The sequence below is a fragment of the Gigantopelta aegis genome, chromosome 1 (assembly GCF_016097555.1).
Source record: "Gigantopelta aegis isolate Gae_Host chromosome 1, Gae_host_genome, whole genome shotgun sequence".
Taxonomy (NCBI): domain Eukaryota; kingdom Metazoa; phylum Mollusca; class Gastropoda; order Neomphalida; family Peltospiridae; genus Gigantopelta; species Gigantopelta aegis.
Genome location: NC_054699.1, coordinates 10,312,159 through 10,325,565, shown reverse-complemented (window position 1 = coordinate 10,325,565; position 13,407 = coordinate 10,312,159). Strand labels below are relative to the sequence as shown.

The following is a 13,407-nucleotide window of genomic DNA, read 5'->3' as shown; positions in this document are numbered from 1 at the left end:
TGTGTTATTAAAGGCATATTGTCACAGACCACTGACCTACTATATGGCCTAACAAAGTATTACTTAAAAATATATATATTTGATTTGTCCCTAAATGTACTTTATTCAACCATCTACGTAACCACCATACTCCACTTATTAATGATATTTTGTAAAAATAATTGAATTATGGCAATGGTCATAATTCAAAAACTAACATTGCTGAGAGGGTTGACGTGGATTTCACTCCATCATGGTGTAGTTAAAGTGAGGCAATAGCTAGATTTGGTATGTAATTCTGATTTATTATTAATTTTTAGAGAAATAAGGTCCTTAAATCTGTGACAGTATGCCTTTAACAATTTCTGTTTTAACAATCAACTCATTAGCAAACCAATGTCCATTAGCAATGTCTGCAGGAATAACACTTATCACACAAATCATCCACAAAATGATCAATCTGTAGGTACCGTGGAAATGTTGTGTAGCAACAATGAATCTCACTAACACAACGTTGCAGTGTATTGTAAACCTGTATGTATTGAGTGTTGGGACAAGACGGTTCACATCCTAGCAAAGCTGTGAAATATGCACACTCCAGTATATTTATTAATTCTAAAACATTCACATCACCATTAAAGTCCTTGCAATTTCTTCAGCACTCAGTAATTTCGATATAAAAGCAGATTTGGAAGTAGAATCAATGAAATGAGCACTTCTTTTTGCTGACGAATCTTCACTGAAGACATATTAATGCTGCATAATCGTGGAAAATACAAATGCTTAGGCAAGGGGTATTTTACCTGAAGCAAACTACTTTTGCCTTAAAACGTTTTTCTTTTGTTTTGCCGAGGCAATTTTCTGAACCGCAAAGGCTGCCATTACACAGATTTTCAGTGTCTCACAGTCTACAAGTTCATAAAATAAAGTTTGTGTCGGCTGTGTGTGCATTAACAATAAATACTGCTGTACCATCCATCAGCAGGTTTCTGCCAGATTCTAAATCCCAGATAACCAAGTGCAGATCTAGCAACCCATTACTGATAGTCATATCATCAGCACGTTTTCCCATGAAGAACAGATCAAAACCATTTGAAGACAATGGGGTTTCCTCGGCTGTGGACGGACGATATTCGTCGTCGCTGGACCAGTACAGCCTGCTCACTTGTGTGCATCTGCAAGAACAAAAACAGAGATATAGATTTTACAACGGTGTTTCAATTCACGAACTTTGGAAGAAATACACCCAAGGGTATGAGTTGTTGAATTAACGGCCAGTACACGCTTTACAGTGAAACCTATCAGTGCTGTACCCTCTATATTATATAGAATAGAAATAAATCCCTATTAATCCCATCATGCAAACTACTTAATTATATAACTAGGTATCATACAGACAGAACACACCCCATGTGTACAGGAAATACATTACCGACAGAGGGCCAGTGCACAACGACTGGTACATTGTATATCGAAGGCCATGGTATGTGCTATCCTGTCTGTGGGATGGTGCATATAAAAGATCCCTTGCTGCTAATCGAAAAGAGTAGCCTATATAGTGGCGACAGCGGGTTTCCTCTCTCAATATCTATGTGGTCCTTAACAATAAGTCTGACGCCATATAATCGTAAATAAAATGTGTTGAGTGTGTCGTTAAATAAAACATTTCTTTCTCTTTTTTTCACAGGCAGAGGATAGCAAGAAATGTTTCGTGGAAAAAAAACCCAGCTCAAAATCTGATAAAACAGTTTAACATAACCGCAGGGACTATTTGACCTATTGCACTGCAAGTGTAAATTTAATTTTATAAAACAAATGGTATGGTTTCAACGTGATACTGTGGACTTGTCTCATTTTGACCAGAAATGGACAAAGCAGTTCTGGGTATCATTCCTGCCTATTTTCCCACATGTCGGCTGGGATGGGTGGGTGGTATGACATCTCTGGTACAAATTAGAGGAAACAGATTACTAATAATCGGCTATTGGATGTCAAACATTTGAAAAATCTAAAGTAATCTTTATAACAACCTGCTACATTTTTCTATTACCATTAAGGGATTTTTTATATCCAAGACAGCAAATAACACAAATTCTGATAAACCAGTAATATGGTACTAGTTGACGCAGGTAAATAGGGATCTTTTATATCCAAGACAGCAAATAACACAAACTCTGATAAACAAGTAATATGGTACTAGTTGGGGCAGGTAAATAGGGATCTTTTATATCCAAGACAGCAAATAACACAAACTCTGATATACCAGTAATATGGTACTAGTTGACGCAGGTAAATAGGGATCTTTTATATCCAAGACAGCAAATAACACAAACTCTGATATACCAGTAATATGGTACTAGTTGACGCAGGTAAATAGGGATCTTTTATATCCAAGACAGCAAATAACACAAACTCTGATATACCAGTAATATGGTACTAGTTGACGCAGGTAAATAGGGATCTTTTATATCCAAGACAGCAAATAACACAAACTCTGATATACCAGTAATATGGTACTAGTTGACGCAGGTAAATAGGGATCGTTTATATCCAAGACAGCAAGTAACACAAACTCTGATATACCAGTAATATGGTACTAGTTGACGCAGGTAAATAGGGATCTTTTATATCCAAGACAGCAAATAACACAAACTCTGATATACCAGTAATATGGTACTAGTTGACGCAGGTAAATAGGGATCGTTTATATCCAAGACAGCAAATAACACAAACTCTGATATACCAGTAATATGGTACTAGTTGACGCAGGTAAATAGGGATCTTTTATATCCAAGACAGCAAATAACACAAACTCTGATATACCAGTAATATGGTACTAGTTGACGCAGGTAAATAGGGATCTTTTATATCCAAGACAGCAAATAACACAAACTCTGATATACCAGTAATATGGTACTAGTTGACGCAGGTAAATAGGGATCTTTTATATCCAAGACAGCAAATAACACAAACTCTGATATACCAGTAATATGGTACTAGTTGACGCAGGTAAATAGGGATCTTTTATATCCAAGACAGCAAATAACACAAACTCTGATATACCAGTAATATGGTACTAGTTGACGCAGGTAAATAGGGATCTTTTATATCCAAGACAGCAAATAACACAAACTCTGATATACCAGTAATATGGTACTAGTTGACGCAGGTAAATAGGGATCTTTTATATCCAAGACAGCAAATAACACAAACTCTGATATACCAGTAATATGGTACTAGTTGACGCAGGTAAATAGGGATCTTTTATATCCAAGACAGCAAATAACACAAACTCTGATATACCAGTAATATGGTACTAGTTGACGCAGGTAAATAGGGATCTTTTATATCAAAGACAGACAGCAAATAACACAAACTCTGATAAACCAGTAATATGGTACTAGTTGACGCAGGTAAATAGGGATCTTTTATATCCAAGACAGCAAATAACACAAACTCTGATATACCAGTAATATGGTACTAGTTGACGCAGGTAAATAGGGATCTTTTATATCCAAGACAGCAAATAACACAAGCTCTGATATACCAGTAATATGGTACTAGTTGACGCAGGTAAATAGGGATCTTTTATATCCAAGACAGCAAATAACACAAACTCTGATAAACCAGTAATATGGTACTAGTTGACGCAGGTAAATAGGGATCTTTTATATCCAAGACAGCAAATAGCACACATAAACTAACAGTTGAATAATATGGTACTAGTTGGGGCAGGTAAATAGGGATCTTTTATATCCAAGACAGCAAATAGCACAAACTGTGATATTCAAGTAATATGGTACTAGTAAATGATGCCAGGAACTCTAAGGACGCAGGTAAATACGGATCTTTTATATCCATCTAATATGGTACTAGTTGACGCAGGTATATCCAAGACAACAAATAACACAAACTCTGATATACCAGTAATATGGTACTAGTTGACGCAGGTAAACTCCCATGGCTTTTGATATCCAAGTTGGCAAATAAACAACTACTGATATCCAGTAATATGGTACTAGTTGACGCAGGTAAATAGGGATCTTTTATATCCAAGACAGCAAATAGCACAAGCAATGTTGGGCTAGTAATATGGTACTAGTTGCCAGGTAAGATAGGGATCTTTTAGATTAAGACAGCAAATAGCACAAGCTCTGATAAACTAATGATATTCAATGTTGGGCTAGTAAATAACTACCGTCGCCATGCCAGACAGGGCTTCTAGATTATGGTGGCCCCACTCCCATGGCTAATGATATTCAATGTTGGGCTAGTAAATAACTACCGTCGCCATGCCAGACAGGGCTTCTAGATTATGGTGGCCCCACTCCCATGGCTAATGATATTCAATGTTGGGCTAGTAAATAACTACCGTCGCCATGCCAGACAGGGATATACCTTCTAGATTATGGTATCCCCACTCCCATGGCTAATGATATTCAATGTTGGGCTAGTAAATAACTACCGTCTCCATGCCAGACAGGGCTAGTAGATTATGGTGGGTCCACTCCCATGGCTATTGATATCAATGTTGGGCTAGTAAATAACTACCGTCGCCATGCCAGACAGGGCTTCTAGATTATGGTGGCCCCACTCCCATGGCTAATGATATTCAATGTTGGGCTAGTAAATAACTACCGTCGCCATGCCAGACAGGGCTTCTAGATTATGGTAGCCCCACTCCCATGGCTAATGATATTCAATGTTGGGCTAGTAAATAACTACCGTCGCCATGCCAGACAGGGCTTCTAGATTATGGTGGCCCCACTCCCATGGCTAATGATATTCAATGTTGGGCTAGTAAATAACTACCGTCGCCATGCCAGACAGGGCTTCTAGATTATGGTTTATCACTCCCATGGCTAATGATATTCAATGTTGGGCTAGTAAATATTTACTTTCGCCATGCCTCCCATACCCCCTAGACAGGGCTTCTAGATGGTAGCATTCACTCCCATGGCTAATGATATTCAATGTTTCTTTAGTAAATAACTACCATCGCCATGCCAGACAGGGCTTCTAGATTCTGGTAGCCTTGTACTCCCATGGCTACATGATATTCAATGTTGGGCTAGTAAATAAATCTACTGTCGCCATGCCAGACAGGGCTTCTAGATCATGGTAGCTGTCCCATGGCTACATGATATTCAATGTTGGCTAGTAAATAACTACCATCGCCATGCCAGACAGGGCTTCTAGATTCTGGTAGCCTTGTACTCAACATGGCTAGTGATATTCAATGTTGGCTAGTAAATAAATACTGTCGCCATGGCTGACAGGGCTTTAGATATGGTAGCCCCACTCCAGAAGCTAGTGACTGTAAATCTTACATTAGTTTATGTTTAATCATGGCCATGTAAATGTTTTAAATCACTGTTCCCATGGCTGGTGGATTTTATAACAATTCTAGAAGCCTTGTACTGTAACTGTCTAGATTTTTTGGCAGCCATCTCCATTACATTAGTTTATGTTTAATCATGGCTAATAAATGTTTTAAATCACTGTTCCCATGGCAGGTGGATTTTATAACAATTCTAGAAGCCTTGTACTGTAACTCTTACATTAGTTTATGTTTAATCATGGCTAGTAAATGTTTTAAATCACTCTTCCCATGGCTGGGGATTTTATAACAATTCTAGAAGCCTTGTACTGTAACTCTTACATTAGTTTTTTTAATCATGGCTAGTAAATGTTTTAAATCACTCTTCCCATGGCTGGTGGATGTTTATAACAATTCTAGTAGCCTTGTACTGTAACTGTTACATTAGTTTATGTTTAATCATGGCTAGTAAATGTTTTAAATCACTCTTCCCATGGCTGGTGGATGTTTATAACAATTCTAGAAGCCTTGTACTGTAACTCTTACATTAGTTTGTGTTTAATCATGGCTAGTAAATGTTTTAAATCACTGTTCCCATGGCTGGTGGATTTTATAACAATTCTAGAAGCCTTGTACTGTAACTCTTACATTAGTTTATGTTTAATCATGGCTAGTAAATGTTTTAAATCACTGTTCCCATGGCTGGTGGATTTTATAACAATTCTAGAAGCCCTGTACTGTAACTCTTACATTAGTTTATGTTTAATCATGGCTAGTAAATGTTTTAAATCACTGTTTCCATGGCTGGTGGATTTTATAACAATTCTAGAAGCCCTGTACTGTAACTCTTACATTAGTTTATGTTTAATCATGGCTAGTAAATGTTTTAAATCACTGTTCCCATGGCTGGTGTATTTTATAACAATTCTAGAAGCCTTGTACTGTAACTCTTACATTAGTTTATGTTTAATCATGGCTAGTAAATGTTTTAAATCACTGTTCCCATGGCTGGTGGATTTTATAACAATTCTAGAAGCCCTGTACTGTAACTCTTACATTAGTTTATGTTTAATCATGGCTAGTAAATGTTTTAAATCACTGTTCCCATGGCTGGTGTATTTTATAACAATTCTAGAAGCCTTGTACTGTAACTGTTACATTAGTTTATGTTTAATCATGGCCAGTAAATGTTTTAAATCACTGTTCCCATGGCTGGTGGATTTTATAACAATTCTAGAAGCCTTGTACTGTAACTCTTACATTAGTTTATGTTTAATCATGGCTAGTAAATGTTTTAAATCACTGTTCCCATGGCTGGTGGATTTTATAACAATTCTAGAAGCCTTGTACTGTAACTGTTACATTAGTTTATGTTTAATCATGGCCAGTAAATGTTTTAAATCACTGTTCCCATGGCTGGTGTATTTTATAACAATTCTAGAAGCCTTGTACTGTAACTCTTACATTAGTTTATGTTTAACCATGGCTAGTAAATGTTTTAAATCACTGTTCCCATGGCTGGTGTATTTTATAACAATTCTAGAAGCCTTGTACTGTAACTCTTACATTAGTTTATGTTTAATCATGGCTAGTAAATGTTTTAAATCACTGTTCCCATGGCTGGTGGATGTTTATAACAATTCTAGAAGCCTTGTACTGTAACTCTTACATTAGTTTATGTTTAATCATGGCTAGTAAATGTTTTAAATCACTGTTCCCATGGCTGGTGGATGTTTATAACAATTCTAGAAGCCTTGTACTGTAACTCTTACATTAGTTTATGTTTAATCATGGCTAGTAAATGTTTTAAATCACTCTTCCCATGGCTGGTGGATTTTATAACAATTCTAGAAGCCCTGTACTGTAACTCTTACATTAGTTTATGTTTAATCATGGCTAGTAAATGTTTTAAATCACTGTTCCCATGGCTGGTGGATTTTATAACAATTCTAGAAGCCTTGTACTGTAACTCTTACATTAGTTTATGTTTAATCATGGCTAGTAAATGTTTTAAATCACTCTTCCCATGGCTGGTGGATTTTATAACAATTCTAGAAGCCCTGTACTGTAACTCTTACATTAGTTTATGTTTAATCATGGCTAGTAGATGTTTTAAATCACTGTTCCCATGGCTGCTGGATGTTTATAACAATTCTAGAAGCCCTGTACTGTAACTCTTACATTAGTTTATGTTTAATCATGGCCAGTAAATGTTTTAAATCACTGTTCCCATGGCTGGTGGATTTTATAACAATTCTAGAAGCCCTGTACTGTAACTCTTACATTAGTTTATGTTTAATCATGGCTAGTAAATGTTTTAAATCACTGTTCCCATGGCTGGTGGATTTTATAACAATTCTAGAAGCCTTGTACTGTAACTCTTACATTAGTTTATGTTTAATCATGGCTAGTAAATGTTTTAAATCACTGTTCCCATGGCTGGTGGATTTTATAACAATTCTAGAAGCCTTGTACTGTAACTGTTACATTAGTTTATGTTTAATCATGGCCAGTAAATGTTTTAAATCACTGTTGCCATGGCTGGTGGATTTTATAACAATTCTAGAAGCCTTGTACTGTAACTCTTACATTAGTTTATGTTTAATCATGGCTAGTAAATGTTTTAAATCACTGTTCCCATGGCTGGTGGATTTTATAACAATTCTAGAAGCCTTGTACTGTAACTCTTACATTAGTTTATGTTTAATCATGGCTAGTAAATGTTTTAAATCACTGTTCCCATGGCTGGTGGATTTTATAACAATTCTAGAAGCCTTGTACTGTAACTCTTACATTAGTTTATGTTTAATCATGGCTAGTAAATGTTTTAAATCACTGTTCCCATGGCTGGTGGATTTTATAACAATTCTAGAAGCCTTGTACTGTAACTCTTACATTAGTTTATGTTTAATCATGGCTAGTAAATGTTTTAAATCACTGTTCCCATGGCTGGTGGATTTTATAACAATTCTAGAAGCCTTGTACTGTAACTCTTACATTAGTTTATGTTTAATCATGGCTAGTAAATGTTTTAAATCACTCTTCCCATGGCTGGTGGATGTTTATAACAATTCTAGAAGCCTTGTACTGTAACTCTTACATTAGTTTATGTTTAATCATGGCTAGTAAATGTTTTAAATCACTCTTCCCATGGCTGGTGGATGTTTATAACAATTCTAGAAGCCTTGTACTGTAACTCTTACATTAGTTTATGTTTAATCATGGCTAGTAAATGTTTTAAATCACTCTTCCCATGGCTGGTGGATGTTTATAACAATTCTAGAAGCCTTGTACTGTAACTCTTACATTAGTTTGTGTTTAATCATGGCTAGTAAATGTTTTAAATCACTGTTCCCATGGCTGGTGGATTTTATAACAATTCTAGAAGCCTTGTACTGTAACTCTTACATTAGTTTATGTTTAATCATGGCTAGTAAATGTTTTAAATCACTGTTCCCATGGCTGGTGGATTTTATAACAATTCTAGAAGCCCTGTACTGTAACTCTTACATTAGTTTATGTTTAATCATGGCTAGTAAATGTTTTAAATCACTGTTTCCATGGCTGGTGGATTTTATAACAATTCTAGAAGCCCTGTACTGTAACTCTTACATTAGTTTATGTTTAATCATGGCTAGTAAATGTTTTAAATCACTGTTCCCATGGCTGGTGTATTTTATAACAATTCTAGAAGCCTTGTACTGTAACTCTTACATTAGTTTATGTTTAATCATGGCTAGTAAATGTTTTAAATCACTGTTCCCATGGCTGGTGGATTTTATAACAATTCTAGAAGCCCTGTACTGTAACTCTTACATTAGTTTATGTTTAATCATGGCTAGTAAATGTTTTAAATCACTGTTCCCATGGCTGGTGTATTTTATAACAATTCTAGAAGCCTTGTACTGTAACTGTTACATTAGTTTATGTTTAATCATGGCCAGTAAATGTTTTAAATCACTGTTCCCATGGCTGGTGGATTTTATAACAATTCTAGAAGCCTTGTACTGTAACTCTTACATTAGTTTATGTTTAATCATGGCTAGTAAATGTTTTAAATCACTGTTCCCATGGCTGGTGGATTTTATAACAATTCTAGAAGCCTTGTACTGTAACTGTTACATTAGTTTATGTTTAATCATGGCCAGTAAATGTTTTAAATCACTGTTCCCATGGCTGGTGTATTTTATAACAATTCTAGAAGCCTTGTACTGTAACTCTTACATTAGTTTATGTTTAACCATGGCTAGTAAATGTTTTAAATCACTGTTCCCATGGCTGGTGTATTTTATAACAATTCTAGAAGCCTTGTACTGTAACTCTTACATTAGTTTATGTTTAATCATGGCTAGTAAATGTTTTAAATCACTGTTCCCATGGCTGGTGGATGTTTATAACAATTCTAGAAGCCTTGTACTGTAACTCTTACATTAGTTTATGTTTAATCATGGCTAGTAAATGTTTTAAATCACTGTTCCCATGGCTGGTGGATGTTTATAACAATTCTAGAAGCCTTGTACTGTAACTCTTACATTAGTTTATGTTTAATCATGGCTAGTAAATGTTTTAAATCACTCTTCCTATGGCTGGTGGATTTTATAACAATTCTAGAAGCCCTGTACTGTAACTCTTACATTAGTTTATGTTTAATCATGGCTAGTAAATGTTTTAAATCACTGTTCCCATGGCTGGTGGATTTTATAACAATTCTAGAAGCCTTGTACTGTAACTCTTACATTAGTTTATGTTTAATCATGGCTAGTAAATGTTTTAAATCACTCTTCCCATGGCTGGTGGATTTTATAACAATTCTAGAAGCCCTGTACTGTAACTCTTACATTAGTTTATGTTTAATCATGGCTAGTAGATGTTTTAAATCACTGTTCCCATGGCTGCTGGATGTTTATAACAATTCTAGAAGCCCTGTACTGTAACTCTTACATTAGTTTATGTTTAATCATGGCCAGTAAATGTTTTTAAATCACTGTTCCCATGGCTGGTGTATTTTATAACAATTCTAGAAGCCCTGTACTGTAACTCTTACATTAGTTTATGTTTAATCATGGCTAGTAAATGTTTTAAATCACTGTTCCCATGGCTGGTGGATGTTTATAACAATTCTAGAAGCCTTGTACTGTAACTCTTACATTAGTTTATGTTTAATCATGGCTAGTAAATGTTTTAAATCACTGTTCCCATGGCTGGTGGATTTTATAACAATTCTAGAAGCCTTGTACTGTAACTGTTACATTAGTTTATGTTTAATCATGGCCAGTAAATGTTTTAAATCACTGTTCCCATGGCTGGTGGATTTTATAACAATTCTAGAAGCCTTGTACTGTAACTGTTACATTAGTTTATGTTTAATCATGGCTAGTAAATGTTTTAAATCACTGTTCCCATGGCTGGTGGATTTTATAACAATTCTAGAAGCCCTGTACTGTAACTCTTACATTAGTTTATGTTTAATCATGGCTAGTAAATGTTTTAAATCACTGTTCCCATGGCTGGTGGATTTTATAACAATTCTAGAAGCCTTGTACTGTAACTCTTACATTAGTTTATGTTTAATCATGGCTAGTAAATGTTTTAAATCACTGTTCCCATGGCTGGTGGATTTTATAACAATTCTAGAAGCCTTGTACTGTAACTCTTACATTAGTTTATGTTTAATCATGGCTAGTAAATGTTTTAAATCACTGTTCCCATGGCTGGTGGATTTTATAACAATTCTAGAAGCCCTGTACTGTAACTCTTACATTAGTTTATGTTTAATCATGGCTAGTAAATGTTTTAAATCACTGTTCCCATGGCTGGTGGATTTTATAACAATTCTAGAAGCCTTGTACTGTAACTCTTACATTAGTTTATGTTTAATCATGGCTAGTAAATGTTTTAAATCACTCTTCCCATGGCTGGTGGATTTTATAACAATTCTAGAAGCCCTGTACTGTAACTCTTACATTAGTTTATGTTTAATCATGGCTAGTAAATGTTTTAAATCACTGTTCCCATGGCTGGTGGATTTTATAACAATTCTAGAAGCCCTGTACTGTAACTCTTACATTAGTTTATGTTTAATCATGGCTAGTAAATGTTTTAAATCACTGTTGCCATGGCTGGTGGATTTTATAACAAATCTAGAAGCCTTGTACTGTAACTGTTACATTAGTTTATGTTTAATCATGGCTAGTAAATGTTTTAAATCACTGTTCCCATGGCTGGTGTATTTTATAACAATTCTAGAAGCCCTGTACTGTAACTCTTACATTAGTTTATGTTTAATCATGGCCAGTAAATGTTTTAAATCACTGTTCCCATGGCTGGTGTATTTTATAACAATTCTAGAAGCCCTGTACTGTAACTCTTACATTAGTTTATGTTTAATCATGGCTAGTAAATGTTTTAAATCACTGTTCCCATGGCTGGTGGATTTTATAACAATTCTAGAAGCCTTGTACTGTAACTGTTACATTAGTTTCTGTTTAATCATGGCTAGTAAATGTTTTAAATCACTGTTCCCATGGCTGGTGGATTTTATAACAATTCTAGAAGCCTTGTACTGTAACTGTTACATTAGTTTCTGTTTAATCATGGCTAGTAAATGTTTTAAATCACTGTTCCCATGGCTGGTGGATTTTATAACAATTCTAGAAGCCTTGTACTGTAACTCTTACATTAGTTTATGTTTAATCATGGCTAGTAAATGTTTTAAATCACTGTTCCCATGGCTGGTGGATTTTATAACAATTCTAGAAGCCTTGTACTGTAACTCTTACATTAGTTTATGTTTAATCATGGCCAGTAAATGTTTTAAATCACTCTTCCCATGGCTGGTGGATGTTTATAACAATTCTAGAAGCCTTTTACTGTAACTCTTACATTAGTTTATGTTTAATCATGGCTAGTAAATGTTTTAAATCACTCTTCCCATGGCTGGTGGATGTTTATAACAATTCTAGAAGCCTTGTACTGTAACTCTTACATTAGTTTATGTTTAATCATGGCTAGTAAATGTTTTAAATCACTCTTCCCATGGCTGGTGGATGTTTATAACAATTCTAGAAGCCTTGTACTGTAACTGTTACATTAGTTTCTGTTTAATCATGGCTAGTAAATGTTTTAAATCACTGTTCCCATGGCTGCTGGATTTTATAACAATTCTAGAAGCCTTGTACTGTAACTGTTACATTAGTTTATGTTTAATCATGGCCAGTAAATGTTTTAAATCACTGTTCCCATGGCTTTTGGATTTTATAACAATTCTAGAAGCCCTGTACTGTAACTCTTACATTAGTTTGTGTTTAATCATGGCTAGTAAATGTTTTAAATCACTGTTCCCATGGCTGGTGTATTTTATAACAATTCTAGAAGCCCTGTACTGTAACTCTTACATTAGTTTGTGTTTAATCATGGCTAGTAAATGTTTTAAATCACTGTTGCCATGGCTGGTGGATTTTATAACAATTCTAGAAGCCTTGTACTGTAACTCTTACATTAGTTTATGTTTAATCATGGCCAGTAAATATTTTATGAGCTATGACGTAATAAGTGTTTATGTCATTGGTAATATATGAAGTCATATTAATGTGATTGATCATGTGATGTCATCAGATATTTTGTGATCAAAGCTTTTATATTAAAAGCTATCTTATTAATTTGTAATGTTAAATTGTATTTAACACATAAAACAAACAATATGACATTCTCATTTATTTATGATAAAATGTAACTTTTTCCCGCCATCTTTGTCTGTTTGTGTAATATAATAATAGTTTATTTATGATAAAAAATTTACTTTTTCAGCCATCTTTGTCTGTTTATGTAAAACAATAGTTTATTTACCGCATGGATGAGAGAGAAAAAGACTTCACAATATGCAACCATGTGGGATAAAAAAAAAAGTACACTGTTGGGTGTGGAAATATCAATAGTGTTGACATTCACCCGACCTTTGGTGTACTTTTTCTAATTCACATATGACAGCATATGATGGGAGTCTCATAATGCACTAACCTGCGGAATCGAGCTGGGCACTGTAGATTTTATTTCCTTTATCTCCAGTCACCTGCTGTGACGCTGGAACCATAGGCTCCTCAACACCTAAA

General features: G+C 34.9%; 1 protein-coding gene across 3 annotated transcripts in view; it reads right to left on the bottom strand.

Annotated features, from left to right (window-relative positions):
* Positions 1-221: 221 nt before the first annotated feature.
* LOC121370592 (RANBP2-like and GRIP domain-containing protein 8) overlaps positions 222-13,407 on the bottom strand; it is a 104,373-nt gene continuing 91,187 nt past the window's right edge. For all 3 annotated transcript variants that reach the window (XM_041495928.1, XM_041495920.1, XM_041495938.1), the window contains 2 exons: positions 13,316-13,402; positions 222-1,154 (listed from right to left, as the gene is read on the bottom strand). In XM_041495928.1, coding sequence (XP_041351862.1) covers positions 1,141-1,154; positions 13,316-13,402 — 101 coding nt within the window. In that variant the 3' untranslated portion in view covers positions 222-1,140. The remainder of the gene's footprint in view (positions 1,155-13,315; positions 13,403-13,407) is intronic.